The sequence below is a fragment of the Micrasema longulum genome, unplaced genomic scaffold (genome assembly GCF_059751315.1).
Source record: "Micrasema longulum isolate JH-2025_06_02 unplaced genomic scaffold, ASM5975131v1 h1tg001563l, whole genome shotgun sequence".
In the NCBI taxonomy this organism is placed as follows: Eukaryota; Metazoa; Arthropoda; class Insecta; order Trichoptera; family Brachycentridae; genus Micrasema; species Micrasema longulum.
Window position 1 is genome coordinate 143044 of NW_028278746.1, and position 24268 is coordinate 167311.

The 24268-nt window shown below is 36.7% G+C and overlaps 1 protein-coding gene across 1 annotated transcript; it reads left to right on the forward strand.

Moving 5' to 3' along the window:
* The first annotated feature begins 16726 nt into the window (after window positions 1-16726).
* On the forward strand, window positions 16727-22805 carry LOC148274870 (uncharacterized). The gene is made up of 5 exons (XM_088236500.1): window positions 16727-16840; window positions 17270-17352; window positions 18633-18816; window positions 20460-20719; window positions 21665-22805. The coding sequence occupies exons 1-5, from the start codon at window positions 16777-16779 to the stop codon at window positions 21887-21889; spliced, it is 816 nt and encodes a 271-aa protein (XP_088092626.1). The 5' UTR covers window positions 16727-16776; the 3' UTR covers window positions 21890-22805.
* Window positions 22806-24268: the final 1463 nt, after the last annotated feature.

Here is a 24268-nt window from a genome sequence, read left to right on the forward strand (position 1 = left end):
ATTTTATCAATTAATATCTCATTATATCCATTATTATTAGCAATCTGTTTTATTGTATTAAGTTATTTTTTAAAATTAATATCAACTAGTGGAACGTTAATTAACCCATGTATCATTGAATGGAATGCGAAATGTTTACGGGCAATTGGATGATTTGAAGAATTATGAATAATTGTGTCTGTATATGTTGGTTTACGGTATACATCGAAATCATTTTTATTTTTTTATTGTTAAAGAAAAGTCAATAGGTTTTAATTTTTAATCTTTTTCTTTTTCCAAAGTAAATTTTATTTAAATTTATTTCAACAGAGAGGGAAAATTTTGAGAAGAGGGTATGGATGTCTAGGCATTTACAGGGCTTATGACCTGTCATCGGCTGGTTTAAGTGGCCACTTTACACACTGTGTAACATTGCCCTGTAAATGCCTAGACATCCATACCCCCTTCTCAAAATTTTCCCTCTCTGTTGAAATAAATTTAAATATGAACAACTCCCTAGGGAGAAAATCCAGCCAGTCTGCAAGCATTTGGACATACTCAAACATTGTTGAATTACTACCTGGTAAAAGAAGAAGTATAAAAATTGGAAAATTGTTTTCAGGCGTTGCCTAGTAGGTGATTTGGTTCAGCCGGATGAATCTCACCCACGTGATAAAGGTTTCAGCTCTTTTACTTCACAAAAGTCAACAGATGGAAGATTTGAGGAAATGTGGATGTTCAAACATGGGCAGAATGGTGAATGTTACACAGTGTGTAAAGTGGCCACTTAAACCAGCCGATGACAGGTCATAAGCCCTGTAAATGCCTAGACATCCATACCCCCTTCTCAAAATTTTCCCTCTCTGTTGAAATAAATTTAAATATGAACAACTCCCTAGGGAGAAAATCCAGCCAGTCTGCAAGCATTTGGACATAATCAAACATTGTTAAATTTTATTTATTTACGTAATGAATTAATAGTGTATCACTGTGGCTAAAAATTAATAAATTAAAATTAAATGTTAACCAAACTAAATATATGAATATAGGAAACAAAAGAATAGAAATTACACCATCAATTGTAATAGAAAATGAAAAACTTAATGAAGTCACTGAAATTAAATATTTAGGTGTAATGTTGGATTCAAAACTTACATTTCACCAAAACGCTAAGATGGTAATAAATAAGATTGCAAAAAAAATATCAATTTTGGCAAGGATCAGAAGATTTATTGATAAAGACTCCTGCAAAACTATTTACAAAGCAATTATTGAACCACACGTTAACTACTGTAGTAGCATTTTATTTTTATCAAACAAAGAAAACATAGATAAACTAACTGTATTACAAAATAAAGCCTTTAGAATCATTTTGGAAAAAAACAGATATACGAGGGTAAAGTCGATGGTAAATGAAATGAAATTATTAACATATAAACAAAGAATATTTTACAATACAATGATATTTGTTCATAAAATTATAAACTCTAATAAAAAAACAGAATTTTGGAAAAAAATTGATCGGAACCAGCATGAACACGATCACAATACTAGAGAAAAGAACAAAATTAGACTTCCATTTAGGAAAAAGGCAAAGTCACAAAATTCAATTTTATTTAAAGCAATTAAAAAGTATTACGAAATGGAAAAAAATATTTATGAAGAAAAAAACATATCAAAATTTAAAATAATGGTCAAGACATATGTGATAAACAATTTATAAATTAAATATATTTGTAATGTTATTATTAGAACACACATAACAATATGAATGATATGTGTGCCCTACTTTAAGATTTAAATTTAAAAAAAATAAAAAAAATTTAGGAAATTTAGAAATGTCTGAAGTTCTCGATTCGACCCTGTAAATAAACAAAAAACATCGTCCACAAAATGGCGCCATGCTTTAATCAATTCATTAGTTACGTAAACCTTGACATAGAAGCTTGTTTGCTTTGGAACCGGTCGGTGAAAAATAAAAATTAGTGGTTAAAAACAAAGTTGTTTTATTTATTTTATTATAATGAATAACAAAGTTAGTGCTTCAAATATAAACTTTATAGTATTGTATTTGTTTGAATACGACTCCTATTTGAATACAGATGTACAAATATATTTATTTTATACGATGAAAGAATATATACCTGTTTCTTATTTATTTATTAATTGACGGACTTATACAGTCCATTCCAACAATGGTAAACAAATTATTTTGGTTCACAAACAATAAACAATACATATGACATTGTAATGGTGTAATAACATTTATTTACATATTTTTTTATTATTATTAATTTCATAAAAAGTACATGTTTTAAAAAATTCTAAATATATCTACTTTTATACATCTATTAAATGTTATCACTGTAACTTTCCAACAAACGAGACTAACTTTTGTGCTTGGAGAGTGACTTACACTGTTTTAGTTGTTTATTTATAGGAGTTTATATAATTTTAAATACGAGTACATGAAAAAGAAAAATAAAAACATAGGATATATAAAGAAAAAACATAAAACAATAATGCATTCATACTAATTAAAATTTGATGTTGTTTTTACACGTGTTCAAAAAATTCTTTAGATTAACTTTAAATTTATTTAATGATATATTATTTTTAATAGTTTTTAGTTCATTGGGATGATTATTATAATTTTTTACTCCTTTGAAAACAAAGTTATTTTGACCATGACTTGTGTGGAATTTAGGAATTTTAATATCATGTTGGTATCTGAGTGACTTATTCATCTCAAATTCTTTTATTTGTTCTTCTTTATAAATTAGTATTAATTTTAATTTAAGTTACTAACATTTTACAACAGAGATGAAGAACATTTAAGAGAAGGTAATATAGAAGTCTAGGCATCTACAGGGCTTATGACCTGTCAAAGGCTGGTTTAAGTGGCCACTTTACACACTGTGTAACATTCAACAAGGAATATAGATGTTCAAATATAGGCAGAATGGTGAATGTTACACAGTGTGTAAAGTGGCCACTTAAACCAGCCATTGACAGGTCATAAGCCCTGTAGATGCCTAGACTTCTATATTACCTTCTCTTAAATGTTCTTTATCTCTGTTATAATATGTTAATATAAACAGCTCCCCGGGGATTTGAATCCAGTCCTTGTCTACAAAAATTTGGACAAACTCAAAATATTGTTGATAAATCCACCTGGTCAACGAAGAAGTATAGAAATTGAAAAAATAACATTTTCAGGCGTTGTCTAGTATGTAGGTTAAATAATAATTCAATTAGATGAATCTCACCCGCATAAATAGAGGTTTCAGCTCTATAACATCACAAATATCAACAGATGAAAGAATTGAAGGAATGTAGATGTTCAAATATGGGCAGAATGGTGTATGTTGCACAGTGTGTAAAGTGGCCTCTTAAACCAGCCATTGACAGGTCATAAGCCCTGTAGTTGCCTAGACTTCTATATTACCTTCTCTTGAATGTTCTTCATCTCTGTTGTAATATAAGCAGCTCCCCAGGGAGTTGAATCCAGTCCTTGTCTTCAAAAATTTCAATGCAGCAGCAAGGCTTATAACATCTTCGAGATTTGCACTGGTCAAAAAGCCCAGAGATAATAAAATACAAGCTTCGCTGGACAGTATTCAAATCCCTTCATGAAATGGCTCCAAAATACCTATCGGACCTTTGTATTAGGGAAAATACGTGCCAAAGAAAATCTAATCTTAGGTCAGCATTTGATTCAGGAAGAGGAAAACTTGTCGAAATCCGGCGCTCCCCAAACACTAGATTTGGAGATCGTGCTTTTGCCGCCGCCGGCCCCTCTGCCTGGAACCGATTGCCTTCAAACTTACGAATCATCGACAGTCCCAGTCAGTTCAGATCCCAACTAAAATCCCACTTCTTTAGACTATCATACCCTCAATTTTAAATCTGGAAATATAATATAACACTTTAGTTTAGTTAAAATCTAAGTTTAGGTATACAATTGTAAAGCGCCCTTGAGGTGATTTTTTACAAAAATGGCGCTATTTAAATCAGCCAAATATTATTATTATTATTTAAAACCCGTTTTAAAAATTAATAATATATAGTTGGTTAATTAATATAGCGCCATTTTTGTGAAAATCACCTCAAGGGCGCTGTACAATTAATAAATATCCCAGTACGTCTTGCAGCTACAGAGCGCATGGACGGTTGGGATTCTAGTTCCTCGTTTTCAATTAAGATCAATCAAAAATTGTTACAGATAGGAGCTAGATTACAGGACGTCTTGCAGCTACAGAGCGCATAGACAGTTAGAAATTCAGCCCCTATTTACACATTTACACATTTTAAAAATTGAAATAAATTGAGTGTATTCATGATACTAAAAAAAAGATAATATGAATAATAAAAAGGAGTAAGATTACAACACGTCTTGCAGCTACTAAGCGTATGGACGAGTGGAATTATAGCAAAGTTAAAATGATATAAATAAATTTACAAAAAATAGAGCATAGTAGTAAGTTTGTCAAGTGTTCATCCCATAAAGTTAGCAATAAATAAAGCACTGTATCAACTCGGCCATAATGTCGGCAATCGAACCCGAGATCTCTTGCATGGTAGGCAAACGCACTGACCATTACACCTCGAGGCCGACGATGGTAGTGATCCCTTAAACCAGCCAGTGACAGCTCATGAACCCTATGATTGCCTTCCATAATCTCTTCCCAGAAATGTTGCGGTAGATTTATTTTGCCGCGTTATATTTTATTTATTCACAGCACGTCTTTCAAACGGGTTCCACGTTTGAAATGTGCGTTGTGTTATCGACAGACAGCTTCAGCGTCTGGCGTGTCGAATTGACGAGAAATACAGAATACGTAAACAGATATTTTGTACAATAAGTGAATAGAAATAAAATAAATGTAGTATACTTAGAAGGGGGCGTTCTAGAAACGATTGTCTGCGCGTGCGCGGATGCTCTCCTAAGCAGGGTTGCCAAAAATACATAAAAACATTCTCCGTCTACTGCTCAGGGACTTTAATGCTGTTTTCACACCACAGCGAAAATTCACCCGGCCAGATAAAAAAATATTTTTATTGAGATTTTCAAATTACAACAGGGACGGAAAACATTTTTAAAAAGGGAATATGGAATTCTAGGCATTAACAAGGTGTTCCGGACGCGTACAATAAATACGTGTAAAAAAAACAAAAAATAATTTAAACTAGCTAGAATCCCCGTTATTAATTAATGATTCACTTTTGAGCCTGGCCTCAGTAATACCGGGGCAAAATATAGCCCTAGAACATTTCAATTCACTTTAAAATAAGAATAAAATATTGTATGAATGTAAATAAAGCCCTAGAAAGGGCTACTGTATTTTGATTGTCGTGTTGTGCGCGTCGCGGCTGCCGGCGAAACAGCCCGTACGGGCATTAGGCGCCCGTATTTACATGACCCGCGGCCGGCGGCATGTGGCGAGTGGTGGGGGTAAGCCACTCCCACTCCTCCAAGCCGGCCGGGGCAAGTTGGACGGCTGACTGCCCGACGCGCGTCGCTTTATAAGGCGTGTAATTAGAAATATTATCAGTTGAGTGCCTAACTCTGAACAGTTCAGACGTGTTTCATTGAGTTCTCCGCCGTGTTCGCCGTGTTTCATTGAGTTCGCTCTTCGCTCCGCTCTGCCAGCTGACTGCCTTCGCCTCTCGGATTAGGTAAAGAGTCTTGCCGTCGGCGCAGTTGTGCCCCTACTTTCCGACTTTGTCTTTGACTCTTATCTGGGAGGGTGGCTTTTCGTTTACGCCGGGAAGCCTGACTGCGGCAGACGCGGGTGACGAACCAGCAAAATCGTGGTAACGCGTACGTTACACAAGGTTTATGACCTGTCATTGACTGGTTTAAGTGGCCACGTTACACATTGTGTAACATTTACTATTTGGCCTATGTTTGAACATCTATATTTCTTCCATCTTTTGATTTAATTGAAGTTAAAGAGCTGAAACCTTTATTGTGAAAAAAATCATCTTTTTGAATTATTTCACATACTAGGGAACGCCTGAAAACAATTTCACAATTTTAAACTTCTTTCTGGACCAGTTGGTTTTATTACAATATTTTGAATTTGTCCAAATGTTTGTAGACAAAAGACTAGAATTCACCCTCTGAGGAGTCATTAAGATAAACAAATTACAACAGGGATGGAAAACATTTTGAAGAAGGGAATATGGAAGTCTAGGCATTTATTGGGCTTATGACCTGTCATTGGCTGGTTGTTCAAATACAGAATTAGTCTAAATGTTATTAAATATTTGGATATAACCACTTACCGACTTTTCTATGTCTACTGGTTTCGAGACGTACCCGTATCTTCGTCAGGACACCAATTAAACCAAAATGCGAATCTAAATAATAAATATTAAAATAGCATATGAAATAATTCAGGCGTTTACCAATAAAAATGCAATTCTTGTCTTTCAGTTAACGTTGGAAGAGCATCAAGAAATTTTAATATTCATGTTAAAGAACACGTGAGGTGTCTTCACGTCTGACTCCAGGCATGGCTCGGCTGTGGACAGTCTCCCTCCATCTGGATCGGTCTTGCGCTCTTCTATAGGCATTCGTCAGTGATTATTCTGATATAAATAAAACACGAGTGATACTTTAATCCACAAATTTGGAATATCCAGTGACCGGTTTCATCGCTTTCGCGACATCTTCGAGACTGGTATCTTTATTAAAAAGTTAAATGTATTTATACAGAACAGAGGTAAGGATACATAATTCATATCACTCGTGTTTTATTTATATAATAAATTACAATGAACTTCCATCAAGAATTTTCACTTACAAACTTAAATTATTCTGATAGTTCAGTGACTGTGCCGCTCCATCTTGTCGGTTGACGTCCACGCGACCTTGTTCCTTCGACACTTCCCAGGAGAATAGTTTTCTCCAAACTATCAGAGTTCGCCCTGGAAATATGCCCAAATAACTGCGGGATTCTTTTCTCGCACATGGATGTTAGTCTTTCTCCTATGTTCAGTTCCTGGAGTATAGATGCATTCGCACGTCTGGCCGTCCACGGAATCCGCAGCTTTTGGCGCCAACACCACATTTCAAAAGCTTCGATTTTTTCCTTTTCGATTTCCTCAGTGTCCAACACTCCACACCGTACATGAACACTGAGAAAATCAAGGCCTTCACCAGTCTCTTTTTGGTGTTATGGTTATACTGCGATTCTTCTAAATCTTCACCAGACGACTCATAGCACTTTTGGCAATACATATACGTCGCCGTATTTTACCTTCACACCCACCACCATCGCTGATGAGAGAACCTAGATAAATGTAAATGTAGAATCTTTCTAAGTTGCGCAGTAAGGATAATGGCGCTACTTTATTAGCTCGATCAATGATCATCAGCTTAGTTTAGCTCATATTTATTGAGAGTCCCAGGTCTGAACTAGCATCATCTATTCGGTCAATTATTATTCGGTAAACCGGGTTGTGGTCCCGTGGTAGTATTGAGGACTCACGGACCAAAGGCCCTAGGTTCAAATCCCACTCTACCACAAATCGATTTCCATTTTTCTAGCACAAGTTATTTAAGACTTTTAGGAAATGTTCTGAAAATTTAAAGTACTTCTCTTTTTCTTAAAAAAATAAATAGTTCTTTCATTTCAATCTCTGACGATGAAATAAGCGTGGCGTCATCGGCAATTCTCAGGTTGCCACATTTCACATTAGAAAAGCTTTAAAAAAAAAGATTATTTGATCAATACTCAAACAACCTTTCAATATAGCCCGTTATAGGATGTTTCATCACCCTATACCTATGAAACTTACGCCCCTCCCTTTATCCCCTCCTCCTTTTTTCAACTACATCTCCCACAGCCGAAAATATTTTCATTACTTAATCAGTGCATGTTGTATTGATTTTGTATTTTTGTGTAACCATATTGAAGGTGTATAGTGGGATTTGCATGTTGGTTTAATTGGTGTCCTGGCGAAGAGACGGGTGCGTCTCGAAACTGGTAGACGTAGAAAAGTCGGTTCGGTGGTTATACACAAATAATAACATTTAGTAAAATGTTTCACTACAAAGTTAATGCTTTGAATACTAGTAATACAAAAATGTATTTATTACATTGACAGAATACACATTATATTTTGTTATCTCTTTTCTTTATATTGTTTAAAGTAACACATTATTTGCTATATTTTATATGTAGCTAGTGTAGGAATAAAGTGACTATTTATTATATGTCAATGTGCCATCCCTAATCCGATGTTTACAAATTGACTGGAAAACTCGATACGCCTGGCGCCGAGGATACATTGCGAACTCTAGCGGTGAAAATATAAACTAACAACCCAACGATTTACGTTAATTTAAATATTACATTTTTAACCACGCATAATTTAGTTGTAAAATCGACTTAAAACATATGTACGACGTATTTACAATAGTAAATACTTTTTTGCAATGAATTCAACAGTGAAAACGTGATTTTATTCTGAAAATAAGTACTGTTTAACGGGATCTTTGCACATGGCTCTTTCTAGGCGCCGCGCAAGGAAGAAGACGTTTTTCACATTGCAAATGGCCGGCTGTCACATCGCTGTCAACAATGTGAGCTTTTTCGCCCAAGACGTCATTATAACTTTAACTGCGACCAAAAAGACTGAAAAATCGCCAGAGCATACAATTCGCCGCGTTTTCAATCCGTTTTTTACTATTTTCGTTTTGTTCCGCGTTTCTGTTTTGAACATTCTAGATTATTCGGATAAAATGACGCGTAGAATCAAGACGATGTAAACAGAAAGCTGTTCGTAAGGGCGCTACCAAAAATAAAGTGTTCTATATTTCTAACTAGGTGAGTAAATTTAATAAAATATATTCATATAATATAAAAACGCTAAATATAAAGGTAATTAGTACAAAATGTGTGAAAAAGTCTTACGTAAAGGCATTATGGGTGTACTATAATAATTTATTTTCAAGGTTTATTACATCCTGAACATTTTAAAACAAACTATTTATATACATTTGTCATGTTTTAGTGACTTAGATAATTTTCAAATATTTGGAAACGAAATATGTAATCATGGAATAACTTAAATACTCCTGTTTTTCAGCAAAATGCATAGCATTATGTTAGCAATATTGCTCGATTTTCCATCACTTTCTTTCGCTATTATATTGCTATTTCAGTGGGGGTAGGCAGAGGACGAAACACAACATGCGGCTATCTTGACATTTATTTATTTTTTGAAAAATATTTTTAGTTATTATTATTTTTTCCGTGTCCAGGCGGATGAAAAATACAGTTCTGCGTGTGAAATAAAACCAGAATCCCGTACGATTAAGCTGCTTTCAGGCAAAAATCCTGAAAAATGAATCGAGTGGAGAAAGGTCCGTTTCGCGGCGTAGCGATTGGCGTGATCACCTGCCTCGCTTGAGTCCTGGGTTCGATTTCTAGTATATATATGTGAATCATTTCTGTAAAATATGGTGGAACAGGCAACTGTTCCTGTGGGATGCTCATTCAGTTGGGACTGTGCTTCCTTCCGAGTGAAACGCACACGTTATTTTGTTTTGTCCTCTCCTAACGGGGGTGATATTCGGATCCCCTGCCTCTGACCACCCAGAGAGTCCTTTTTTTATTTAAGGCCGTTCTCTCATTGTAAATATCCGTGTTTTCACTTATGTTTGTTGTATAAGTTATGCTTAAATTTATTGCAACAGAGAAGGAAAATATTTTTGAAAAGGTAATATGGGAGTCTAGGCATTTACAGGGCTTATGACCTGTCGTTGGCTGGTTTAAGTGGCCATTTTACACACTGTGTAACATTCACCATTCTGCTTTTGTTTGAACATCCACATTTCCACAACTCTTTCATCTGTTGAATTTTGTGAAGTAAAAGAGTTGAAAGAGCTAGGGAGAAAATCCAGCCAGTCTGCAAGCATTTGGACATACTCAAAACATTGTTAAGTTATGTTTGTTGTGTTACTATAGTTTTGAGAAATCGTTTTTGTTTGTTTGGATACATTTATTTATGTAAATTGTTTGTGTTAAAACATATTTTTAAATAAAAAAAATCAGAGGCATTAAAGGGATCCTGAGGGGCGGGAACGACGTGTTGGCCTCTGTCCATACATCCTCCTCCCCCCTCCTTAATCGGCATATAATTTGAATTCCTTGGGAAAATTTATAATAACTTTCCTCTATGCTCAGCTGACAGAGAGTCCCCCAGGACTCTATAATGGCTACAGGTGGATGGTGGGCTTACGGATCTCCCCTCAATTTCCGTAGGCAAACAATAGATTGTCAGAACATTAGCGGATATAAAATCGCTGAGAAACACGAAATTAATTCGCAACGTCAAGATTCGTAGTGTAGAGGTTTGCGTCTTCGCCTACCATTCTTAGGGCCCTAGGTTCGATTCCTGGCAAGGTGGACGTCTACGTCCCTGCCAGGAATCGAACCTAGGGCCAGGAATAATTCTAATATTGATGTGAGTGAATGTTTAATCTGCATTATTTCATTGTTCCTGGACTGGCACCTGAAGCGTAGTACTGATCACTTTACGTTCATATAACAGATGTTTCATCTGGCTGAACCAATTTACTTACTAGGCAACGCCTGAAAACAATTTTCCAATTTTTATACTTCTTCTTTTACCGGGTAGTTGATTCAACAATGTTTTGAGTATGTCCAAATGCTTGCAGACTGGCTGGATTTTCACCCTAGGGAGTTGTTCATATTAAAATTTGTTGCAACAGAGAGGGAAAATATTTTTTAGAAGGAAATATGGGAGTCTAGTCATTTACAGGGCTTATGACCTATCGTTGGCTGGTTTAAGTGGCAACTTTACACGCTGTGTAACATTTATCATTCTGCCTATGTTTGAGCATTCACATTTCCACAACTCTTCCATCTGTTGAATTTTGTGAAACAAAGAGCTGAAACCTTTATCACGTGGGCGAGATTCATCCGGCTGAACCAAATCACCTACTAGGCAACGCCTGAAAACTATTTTCCAATTTTTATACTTCTTCTTTTACCGGGTAGTTAATTCAACGATGTTTTGAGTATGTCCAAATGCATTCAGACTGGCTAGATTTTCTCCCTAGAGAATTGATCATATTTAAATTTGTTGCGACAGAGAGGGAAAACATTTTTGAGAAGGGAATATGGGAGTCTAGGCATTTACAGGGCTTACGAACTGTCGTCGGCTGGTTTCAGTTTCAGTGCTGCAGAGCAGCGTTTATTTTATAATTTAAAAAATACATATAAAAATTTGTTACCCACTAAGTGTAAAGACTTTTCGGTTGGAAACATTTATTTTATTTGTATTTTACAGATTTATTTATAAACAGGCACTATAAAGTATCAAGAAGATATTTCTTCAGTTCTTTTTTTTTCATTTGAAGATCTTTTATGTTAATGATGCTTTGAGAGATCATTGAACAATCTTGGAACAACCCAACTTAATGTTCGCTCTCCGAAGTAAGTTGTAATTCGGGGAACAGACAGGGAGCCCTTAGTTTTCAATCTAGTGTTGTGAGTGTGGGAAACTCTTTTTTTATATTCCGGATCCACAAAGTGATCTACAATCAATTTGTAGTCACAAAATTGTTTTACCGGCAGGACATTAAAAATACAGAATTTAAAAATATACACCTTCGCCCATATGTTTTTTTATTTTTTTTTATTTAAATCTTAAAGTAGGGCACACATATCATACATATTGTTATGTGTGTTCTAATAATAACATTACAAATATATTTAATTTATAAATTGTTTATCACATATGTCTTGACCATTATTTTAAATTTTGATATGTTTTTTTCTTCATAAATATTTTTTTCCATTTCGTAATACTTTTTAATTGCTTTAAATAAAATTGAATTTCGTGACTTTGCCTTTTTCCTAAATGGAAGTCTAATTTTGTTCTTTTCTCTAGTATTGTGATCGTGTTCACGCTGGTTCCGATCAATTTTTTTCCAAAATTCTGTTTTTTTATTAGAGTTTATAATTTTATGAACAAATATCATTGTATTGTAAAATATTCTTTGTTTATATGTTAATAATTTCATTTCATTTACCATCGACTTTACCCTCGTATATCTGTTTTTTTTCAAAATGATTCTAAAGGCTTTATTTTGTAATACAGTTAGTTTATCTATGTTTTCTTTGTTTGATAAAAATAAAATGCTACTACAGTAGTTAACGTGTGGTTCAATAATTGCTTTGTAAATAGTTTTGCAAGAGTCCTTATCAATAAATCTTCTGATCCTTCCCAAAATTGATATTTTTTTTGCAATCTTATTGTTTTAGGTGGCCACTTTACACAATGTGTAACATTCACAATTCTGCCCATGTTTAAACATCCGCATTTCCTCAACTCTTCCGTTTGCTGACTTTTGTGAAATAAAAAGAGCCGAAACCTTTGTCCTGTGGGTGAGATTACTCTCATATTACCTTCTCAAAAATGTTCAAACTCCCTAGGGAGAAAATCCATCCGGTCTGCAAGCATTCAGACATACTCAAAACATCCGAATTTTTTATTATCCGAATGGGGTCCTGTTCCAATTGATTTAAATAATTAAGTTCTACTGTACCTTACCGAATTACTAAAAATATTTGAGTACGCGTGGGCCGATAATGTATGAAGTTTTTTTTTTTTGGATATCAAAGTGAAAGGGGTCTAAAAAGTTGCCTTTTGGATCGCATTGAACGTAAAAATTATTTAAAAAAATATTCCATACTACTTTTGGCCCCCAACAGAAGTTTGAAGTTTATAACTGTCGGAACATTTTTTAATTATCTATATTGATGAAATTATTTTTTTGTTCGTAAAGATATAATAAATCACATTACAAATTCGAACACATTTTAAATCTACCGAAATGCAAAAAATTTACACTCCACGGAACTGATTCCGTTGAGCGCCTGACTAAAATTAACGAAATCAATGGCACATTAAAACAATGCTACCCATTTATTACGAAACAAAGTGCAACTCACGCCCTTGGACGCTTATATAATAAGATTTAATGCAGATTATACAATTTAATTAGACTTATTTTCTTACTTAAATACGAAATGACGGCCGGTTTAGGGCAAAAAATTGACTTTTTCGAAAACTTCAAGCCCTGGTTGAGGGCCAAAAATAGGATCAAATATTTTTTTATATATTTTTTTCATCCCGAGTAATCCAAAAGGCAACTTTTTAGACCCCTTTCATTTCAAAATTCGGAAAAAAAAATATCGGCCTACCCTAATGCGTATATCTTGCACACACATTTATATTCCTATTTATAAACTTATTATGGGGTGACAAAAAAATAATTCGGGTCAATTAAGTTTGATGATAGATTGGGTTATCCGATAACAAAAATGTGGGGCAAGGTTACCGCATTTAATAGCCCTGCAAACACCGCACGAAATGGATCATATGTCGCACCCCCCGGTAGGGGTGCCATAAGTAAAAAAAACTGAGTTTTAAATTAAGAATGACTATATTAATAATAATCATAGTTTATTAACAAAAAAATATATTTGCTTTATCTACTACATAATATGCTTAGGTAATAGATTTCTCTGGAACGTGTCTAGTCTGCGGATCTAGGTACAACCTGTTTTAAGGCAGACATTTTTATGCAAAAATAGACAATAAAATTACTATCTACTAGTTCATTTATTATACAGTTATAAAATGTTCAATTACACCATTTACTATTTAAGAATATTTTTGAGTAAATTTTTTCGATTTTTCTCCACCTAAATGCAGTAACCCTTTTTTAACAAATTTATTCAATTGAATCCGGGTCATGGTTTTGCAATGTTCGGGTAACATATTGAATATTTTGGGGCCCAGAAACCTGAAATTTTGCTGCCCGAATTCAGAATTTGTGGTAGACCCCATGACCCATCCTCTAGTTTGACTTCTGATAACGTGTGAGTGTTCCTTTTGGGATTTGGTAAAATAATTTGCTTTCGCAAACATTATAATTTTAGAGATATATAATTGCCCTATATCTAAGATATCGAATTCCACAAACAACTCGACGCTGGAGTACCTGAAGGGCTTTTTTGAAAAAAAAAATTGATCAATTTTTGAGCAGATTCGAGAGATTTTAATATTCATTTATTAGTGCCTCCCCATCCTATTATGCCGTAAGTCATAATTGAGTTACATAAAATATACTATAATTGTTAGAGTTTAATTAGGGATAAGATCTTTCGTATTGACTTGAAGATATGGGAATTTTTTTTCTTTTTTTGTGTTATATATTTTATGTGTTCTGTTTATTATAATTATAAGTTATCATAATGTGGCACCCTGGACGGAGGTTTGCGATATATTCATATTTATAGTATATTGAGCTGTTTACCCGCTTCCAAGCGCATTAATGAGTTCATTTATTTGAGCGAGCCACGTTTTTGTGTCCTGATGAATGAAGAATACAGATCTGCGTGTGAAATAAAACCAGAAACCTGAGCAAGTGCTTTGCTATCGATGGCTAATCAGATAAAAATCCTGGTAAAGGAGTTGCGGTAGATAGAACGTCTCGTTGTTAAGTCATTTGTACTTTTAAAAAAAGGTTTAAGCCTCTATTTTAGAGGCTTGCCAGCAAATGGGAAAGAGGTAATATGGCAAGAGATTGTGAAAATAAACCACCACCCCCAAGCCAATCGAGAAAATAACAAGCAACGTATTCGGCATTTCAAACAAGCACCGCGAAGCGTACACAACAGTCAGCTAACTCATAATGGCTTCAACTCCCTCTCAATTGCGATCGCAAGAAATACAAACAAACCCTTCTCTTTGGATATATGAGGGTGTTATAAGCAAACTTAGAAATCTCCATTGAAGGAGTCATTGAGATATTTGCAAAAAACTTTGAAAAAAGAATTGTGTGATTTGTGATTATGCTTCACCAACTCAATGGAGAATGATAAGTTTGCGGTGTCAAGTAGTATCATTGAAATCTGTTTTTGCGAGATTTAGAGACGGTTTTGAATTACGCTATTATTTAGGTAGGTAGGTTTTTATGCATAGTTTATTTTTGTATCAATAACTAATTTTCAGTTTTTGGTGGAGATTTTCAAAATTGCTTCTATAACCTTAGTTTTTCTTGTATTTGCCTAGTATGTCTAAAATTTCAGGTTCGTTTCCGGAAAAGTCGGCATAAAAATATCATTAAAATATTCAGTTATTTTATATCGGATTCTCACTAGGAAATAAATTTGTGGCAATATTTTATATGTAATGTAATGTAACGTGGTCAGTGCGTTTGCCTACCACGTAAAAGGTGTCGGGTTCAATTCCCGAATTGGTCGATACAAATTGTTTATTTAAAAAGATGTTTTCACACCAGAATAATTCATAGTCCCTGGACTGGTACCTAAACGTAAGACTGATCATCTTACATTTGTCGGCAGTTCGTGTCAGAGCTACGGGACGCAAACCTGACACGGAGGATGCATAGCAGCTGGCAGCTGACAGAGATGCCTGGAGGCTCTTCGTAGACACCATATGCTCCAATTAGAAGCGGACATGGAATGATGATGATTAGGATTCTAGTTAAAAGGCAAATTTATGGCTAAAATTTAATAGATTGAGGATCCTCACTGATAGGTTAATTCGTGGTAATATTTCATATATTTAAAATTCTAGCTGAAAAGCAACATTATGGTATCATTTGATAGATTGAGGATTCTAGCTAAAAGGCAACTTTATGGCATCATTTGATATATTAAGGATCCTCACTGAGAGGTAAATTCGTGGCATTATTTCATATATTTAGGATTCTAGCTGAAAAGCAACTTTATGGCATCATTTGACAGATTGAGGGTTCTAGCTAAAAGGCAACTTTATGGCATCATTTGATATATTAAGGATCCTCACTGAGAGGTAAATTCGTGGCATTATTTCATATATTTAGGATTCTAGCTGAAAAGCAACTTTATAGCATCATTTGAAATATTGAGGATCCTCGCTAAGAGGTAAATTCGTGGCAATATTTCATATATTTAGGATTCTAGCTGAAAAGCAACTTTATGGCATTATTTGATAGATTAAGGACCCTCACTGAGAGATAAATTCGTGGTAATATTTCATATATGTAGGATTCTAGCTGAAAGGTAACTTTATGGCATCATTTGATAGATTGAGGATCCTCACTGAGAGATAAATTCGTGGTAATATTTCATATATGTAGGATTCTAGCTGAAAGGTAACTTTATGGCATCATTTGATAGATTGAGGATCCTCAGTGAGAGATAAATTCGTGGCCATATTTCATATATTTAGGATTCTAGCTAAAAGGCAACTTTGTGCAAACATTTGATTTAAATATATTGTGGAAGTCATCACTATCAAGCCGTAAAGTTGACAGGGCCGAACACCGTTTCGACCCGCAACGCGTAACCCGACGCAACGTCAGCTCGGACAAGTAATTAAACGTCGTGCAGCGAAAGAATATGCAAATTTCATCTTGGCATTTCGTGTCGCCCGTCCACCTGCTCCTCGCCAGCATTCGCTATAGTAAATTCCTTCTATACAAAATCGTAAGGATGCATCTCGTGTGTATCTACTCAATAAATAACTTCAATTGTAATCCATCTTTCTCATTTAACTTAAAATCTATTCACGCACACCCATCCATACAATATTATGAAGAATCTTCACCGCGAGATAAACTCCCGACAATATCTTATATATTTATGATTCGAGGTAAATTCCTGTCGATTTTGGTGATTCCAGCAGAGAGCCATTCTCGCAGCCGTGGCCCCCTTCAGGCTGCCGGGGCGGCTCAGGATGTCGGAGCACTGCGGGGGCGACTCCTCAGCGGAAAACCTTCTCCAACATCAGGACTCTAATGGTGATTTTTTTTTTGTTTATACACTGGAAAATCATTTTACACATATTTAGAAATAATACATACATGGAATGTAGGGGTATTGGAGCAAAAATTTATAATTTTTCAGTAAACTGCTTGTTGTATGCTGATGATGCGGTTCTGTTAGCAAGAAGCAAGGATGATTTGCAACAAACAGTCTCTAGAATGTAAGATGTATGCCTAGAGAGCGAATTGGCGATGAACGAAAGTAAGTCAAAAGTGATGGTATTTGAAGGGGATAGTGAGGTTACTGACTGCATAATAAATGTAAACAACGAATGTCTCGAACAAATAAAATAATTTTTGTATCTGGGAAGCATGTTTTCAAGAGATGGAAGAGTAGAAAAATAGGCTCTCACAATTACGCAATTATTTAAATTGGGAATTCTAATATTCTATGTTGTTTTTCAGAACTGACCGGTTATATGAACTTAGCTGGCCCCAATTCTGTACCATCAAGTCCCCCCCCTTCATATCAACATGTCCTTGAAGAGGTAAACCAATCATATTCATATTCTACTTGCACCAATCAGAACTAGCTCCTTCGGTATATTTGAAAATATTAATGTTAAATCTATAAAACAACTTTATGTAAAAGCTCTGTTACTACACGCACGTAAACATTATTCTCTACCTTCCGTTACAAATACAAGAGTTACTAGATTCTCCACCCTGATGCTGCAAAAAAATGAAAAAAATAATTCAACCTTCGGTCAAAGAGGATTGACCTACTACTCGGTTAAAGTGTACAATCTGCTTCCATTATCTATAAGGACAATTAGTTAGTTCTCACAATATAAAATTGCTATTAAGAAATGGATAGTGGAGGTGGGTTGCGCACGGATCGATGAGTGGATCGAGCCAAATAGGTAAAATGTGTGTACTGTTTATGAAATTTGTTCTATTGGTCTATATAAATTGGTTATGTTTTTTATGATTATTTAAGTTTTTTATTATTTATTGTGTTTATGATAATTAGGTTAATTGGATTAATTACGTTTTTTTTGTTATTATTATGTTAACTTTGTTAAATAGCTAATTTTGTAAAATGTTTCCCTCGGTACGGGACACCCCAGCGAGGGAACATTATTCTGTATAAAAAAAAGAATACAAACGATGTAAAAGTATAAACAAATATGAACCGATATCTCGAGGGAAGAGACGAGGAAAGGACGGAGACGAAGAAAACTAAAATTTCTTTATACATACGCCCAATGGGCATTTTATGGGACATATTTATGCATAGAAAATATAAAGACACAATGTTATATATAGTAGACTCGGTGGGAGTGGAAGCGGGAGAGAGGTGTTTATAATTGAATTTGATTCAGCGATCGTTTGAAAGAAGACAACTTATTATCAAAGAAATCAAGACTGGTATGTTTGTTGGCAGACCTGAGAATTCTGGGCATAGGGGAATGAAAACCATAGTTAGTTCTATGGTTATCGGTATGAAAAAGTAAGTTTTGTCTGAGGTTTCTAGTTGGGATATTTAATTTTACTGAGCTCAGTAGTTCAGGCGCATCAAAGATTGAGTTGAGAATTTCAAATAGGACTAGAAGGTCGGATTTATTTCTTGGGTCTTGAAGAGAAGATATATTTAAGCTAGTTCTAACTCATTATACGTATATTGGTCTCTGATTAAGCCCAACCTCCGGCCTATCTTTCTTAAAAATGAATGATGAACTGATTTAATATTTTTGATGTGATCATCATACAACGAGCATATAGATAATACAGTATGTAAATCACTGAAGCCTTTGAGTCTCCACAGACGAGGCTAGCGGCCCTGACGGAGATGTCCACGATCGGGCGGGCGCCTGCCCGGCAGGACAGTACCGAGTCCAGCGACGCCGGGCCAGAAGAGTCTCCGTCCAGCGGTCCCTCGCGGACTCCGTCCTCCGCCAGCGGCAGCCCGGCGTCCGTGAGGGAGAGCGACGAGAAACACATTGCCACTGGTAAACCAATTCATATTTTTTTTATATATGGAATATTTTTTTTATAAATTTAATTCAAGAGTCCTCCTCATTAGGGAAACCTATTTTAAGAACAGTGAAATTTCTTAGATTTTTACTGCATCTGAATGCGCAGTGTATTTTTCTTGGTTATCACATTACAACGTCCGTCATTCGTCTTCTTTTCCACATCCGCTCCTAAGTGGAACATGTGAACATCATCAGTTGCCTCCAGGAGGCCCTATCACCAGCCAGCACTCTCGCCTCCTTTCACGTCAATCCAGTGCCCTTCAGTTCCACCGAATAAAATATTAATACCATCAAAACTCTTTATTGCTCACTAGTTCGGCCCCATCTAGAATACGCTTCTCCTATTTGGTCTCCATTCTACAGGACTCACATTGACCATATCGAGTCTGTCCAACACCGTTTTCTAAGAAAAGTGGCATGGTGGCTCGGATTACAGAGGGGTAATTATTCCTATTTTGAAATAGAGCAATCTCTTAATCTGTCTTCATTGGAGAGACGTAGAACTGTGACGGACCTTATATACATTTTCAAAATACTTAATGCTTTAAGTGATGTCCCATCTCTGTTGCAATCAATTTCTTTTCATATTCCCAACCGTGTCACCAGAAGTCAAAATTTGCTATTTATAACATCTTCTAAGAGCAACTTTGGTTTTTATGCCCCAATGTCCAAAATGTGTAGATTAGTCAATTCATCACACGACTTGGAATTCTTTGGGATAGATCTTCCGGCTTTTTGTAGATCTCTTCGCGACTAAACAGTGTTGGATGAAGTTGGATTGGCATGGTTTAGCTCAAAGTTTTTGGTCTTTCGTTTTTTTGAATATATTGTATACTATTATTGTTTTGCCCTTGTTTGTCTTTGCTAAATAGTTTTATGTTCAGTTTCTCGCATTTATGTTTCTTCATGTAACTGTTGTAATTGGCTTAGGCCGTATATATAATAAATAAAAAGTCTAAAGATCGTCATCGACGGCCTTCCAGGACGGCGTGAGCCGGCAGGTTTAAAGAACAGGCAATTTGGGTTTAGGTTCTCCTGAGGCAAGCGTAGCACGTGTCTAAGCCGCCGCATCATCAAGATGCTCGCTATAGGAGGCTGCTGCGTCCGTTTTCGGACTTCAATGTTAGTTATAAAATCGACCCACCTTATGCCTAATACTCTCCTTAAGCACTTACTCTTAAAACTCAGAAGTTTGGTGTTTTGAGTTTTGATCAGATGCCAAGATTTGCACCCATATAGGAGTTCAAGCAAGCTTGCTCTGATTGTTTCATATTCCGATATGCAGGACCACCCTGCCCGTTGGAAGGGCTACCGCTGCGCTAAACAACATCGCTCTGGATGTTGATCTGTTCCATGTACCGAAGGGCTTTTCCGTAGCAGGATTCTCATTCTACTTTGATAAGAGTCTCTTTCATGATTTTTTTTCTTTTTATAGTATGTACGTCTTGAATTTTACTTTGTAATAAATACGTTATTTTTTAATTAATTAATTGAAATCTATTGCGGGGAGCAGTCATAGTGACTATTTAAGATCTTATGTGTCTCTATCGTGTCTCTCTTTTTTCATTCATTTAATGTTTCATGGTGGGGTTCCTTTAGCTAAATTTGTTTTCCAGGAGAATCCTGGCAAGATTTCGAAGACTTCGAGGAGAGCAAACCGTCGCAGCTCGACGCCTGGCAACAGTTCCCCGGCACCAGCCAGGATCTGGCCGACTGGCGGGAGTACCAGGAGCCGTCCACCTCTTGCGACGCCAGCTCTAGGCAGCTGGACGCCTGTAGCCTGACCACCCTCGCCGGCGGGGGCTCGGAAGACGAGGCTGATGCGTATAGCTGCAAGTTGAGACTGAATCAACCGCTCCCCGAAGGATATATTGAAGTGAGTTCCTAATGTACATATGTACCTAAAAGCTTAGACAATAGCAAAAAATGAACTAGTATATCGAGAAAGAATATAGTATTTTAAATATACTATAATTCACACTGTTTAAAATTCACGATATTTGATACTGTATCCTCAATCTCCTCCACAGTAAATACCGGGTACTACTACTAATACTACCTTCACGCCATTTCTCCGTAGGGGTAGGCAGAGAGGGTGGACCACCTCACATGTCTATCCTAGCATACATTTCTAGCTACTCCACATTAATACATCTTGTCATACGTGCCTTTCGGTTCTGCCTGCTTTTGACATGGCCAGACTTAAAATGTGTATTTATCTGATCATGCCACGTCTTCCTTGGTCGTCCTCATTTTACGCTACCGTTCATTTACGCCATATATACTTGTTTTACCATTATTTCGTCATACATTCGTTATTGATGACCAAACCATCTCAGGGACCCTTTCTTAATCTTATCAGACTCAGATTTACACTCTCGGCTGATTTCGTCATTCGTAACCCTGTCATACATTGATTTCCCACACATTCATCGCATATTCATGTAATTCATGAAATGCGATATCGCATTTTGACCGCGTTCACTCGGCTTCCATCCTTCCTCTGCCAGTTCCATGTTTCACTTCCATTCATAAGTGTTGGGACTCAAACTCCGTTGTGCACTTCCAGTTTCGATTGACTTATTTTTATCAGCAATTACTGCGCTTAGTGCGCCGTTTATTTTGCTGCCCGCATTCACTTTCCTTTCAACATCTGTTCCATCTCTTCATCATCTACCATCTCTTGAACACATGCTTCCCAGATAAACAAATTCTTCTATTTGTTCGAGACATTCATTTTTTACATTTATTATGCAGTCAGTAACCTCATTTCCCCTTATACATTAGTGTCGGGACTAAATATTAGGTCGTTTTTCTACAGGTGGCGAACAAGACTTCAAAAGTGATGTATCTCGCCATGGCTAAGGAGATGGGCATCGTCTGCCGCATGTCGGACCAGTGCCGCTGCCTGGACTGCCAGGGGGGCTACCTGGAGTGCGGGGAGGGTGAGGGTGGGGACGAGAACATCAAGACGGACGGCGGGCTGGGAGCGGGCACGCCCATGTTCGTCTCCTCGGGCGTCGCCCCTGCCTGTGCCATACTGTAGCGAGCGGCGGCACAGGGCGACTGGACTCTATAAGGGCTGGGAAGCGACACCGAGCGACTGGACTCTACAATGACTGGGAGGCAACACAGAGCGACTGGACTCTATGATGACTGGGAGGTAACACAAAGCGACTGGACTCTATGATGACTGGGAGGCAACACAAAGCGACTAGACTCTATGATAGCAAGATAGACAGAAAGTAACAGGACTCAGAGGCTGGGCTTCGAGAGGCGTTAAAAAGCGACTGGACTCGTGTGCAACAGATAGTGATAGGACTTTTTAGCGGCAGAATGTAACAAAACTCAACTGCTGGGCTTCGCGAGGCATTTACAAAGTAACTGGACTCAACGGCTGCGTATTTTTATTTTCATCCATTCGGGATGTTTCGGCATCATTCGTTCGCTTGTTAATATCTGATGCCTCGTGACGATGCGTCTGGTATTAACCACACGATGATAAAATAAAATTAGTAGTGGCACCCCTGAGTAGGGCCAGCTAACGTCACTCAACATAAATATTCTCGTTTTCACGTTAGTATTTCGGCTACGCCATAAATGTCGTAAAATAATTTGGTTTGTTTCGATTATTACTGCGGTGGATAACGCGTCAGGTACCGCCACTTTGGGTGGATTCCGAAACATCCTGAACGGATAACGCGTCGAAAAAAACAGGACTCAACGGCTTAGCTTTCGGGAGTCTGGCGAAGTGCACGCGATCTACGCGCGTATTTTGAATTCGCGCGATGCCCGTGGACGCGATGTATTGGCACCTATAGTCCTTAAAATATAGCTTGATTAAAATGACAGCTGCCAAACTAATGTCACTAGTGACGGAAAATTACTGATCACCGATCATGTACCGATCAAATCGATTTTATCAGTTTTTTCGTGCAAACATGAAACTCTGTTTCCGAAAATTGATTGAAAAACGCAAAACAAGCCTATTATAGTGTGTTTAAGACAATTATTTACTAAAAAATAAGACAGAAAAAACTTTTTTTCATGAGCAACAACAGATGAATTATATTTTTATTCGATCGATTTACATTGATCAATTTGTCCCATCTCTTACATGTTTGCAAAATGACGTAACCTTGTAAGAACGTCGTTTAATTTTTTAGTTTTAAAGCTGATTTTATATAATTATGTTCATAAAAAAATATTGATATGCTACATACGAATAATTTTTCGTGTGTCAATATAAATAATCACTCCTCAGACGTCACTACAAAGTTGTATTTTCACTTTTGCCGACAACTGTCATTCTAATCAAGTCATATTTTAATGACTAAAGCTAGGGTTTCCTAGGACAGCGGTGCCCGTATCTTAACGGCCGTAGTGAACGGTGATGCAGTGGACAGCCGTCGTAACGGTGACTAGAGAGTTGTTTCCTAGGAAAACGGTGTTCATAACACTGTTAAAAAATAAAACCACTCTCTAGCAACCTCTACGACGGCTGTCCACCGCATCACCGTTCACTACGGCCGTAAAGATACGGGCACCGCTGTCCTAGGAAACCCTAGCTTAACGCGCGAATGAATTCGCGCGAAATGTTTCGCGGTAAATTCGCCCTTTCTGAGCAAGCTCTAAAGCTCGGGTTTCCTGGGACAGCGGTGCCCGTATTTTAACGGCCGTAGTGAACATTAACGCGGTTGACAGCCGTCGTAACGGTGACTAGAGGGTGGTTTCCTATAAAAATGGTGTTGATAACACCGTTAAAAAATAAAACCACTCTCTAGTCACCACTGCGACGGCTGTCCACCGCATCACCGTTCACTGCGGCCGTTGAGATACGGGCACCGCTGTCCTAGGAAACCCGAGCTTAACCGCGTGACCATTCAAAGGTAGGTTATTCGCTGCTTGCTAGCTAGGTCAGAAGAACCAGCGGTAACGAGCGATTAGAAATGTATGGTAAAATCGCCCGCCACAGCCTCGCACGTGTGGCGTTTTTCAAACGTTTTCGTATGTTTGCAATGAGGAAGTTCAGTGGTTTTTTTTTTTTAAAAATTATTTGTTAATAGACTGTTAAACTAAGTCAAATTTTTATTTTTTATTTTTATATATCGTATTATCGGCGCTACGATTTTTCAAACTTTTGTATTTCTGAAATAACTCCGCGTGTGACGTCAGAGGTTCATTTCCGCTTATTCTCATTCAGTTCTTCCCATTGGTCCAGAAGCGGCAAGCGGACCGGAAATCTTCCATAGCTCTCGGATCATAGGTTGATTCACATGAACCAGTGACGTCATTTCGGGGGCTTAGGGTCATAAGGGCGAAACTACAAAAATTGCTGTTTCGTGTTAAGTACTAATCTGATATCCAAACAAAATATCCTGTTAGTGACAAAAAGATGAAACTCATCCGATAAGTAGTTACCTAG

Excerpts from the sequence above, each read along its gene's own strand:
- LOC148274870 (XM_088236500.1), top strand. The coding sequence starts at position 16,777 with ATGTCGGAGCACTGCGGGGGCGACTCCTCAGCGGAAAACCTTCTCCAA. Across the intron at positions 17,353-18,632 it reads ATCAACATGTCCTTGAAGAG|ACGAGGCTAGCGGCCCTGAC; the intron begins GTAAACCAATCA and ends GAGTCTCCACAG. Across the intron at positions 18,817-20,459 it reads CGAGAAACACATTGCCACTG|GAGAATCCTGGCAAGATTTC; the intron begins GTAAACCAATTC and ends TTTGTTTTCCAG.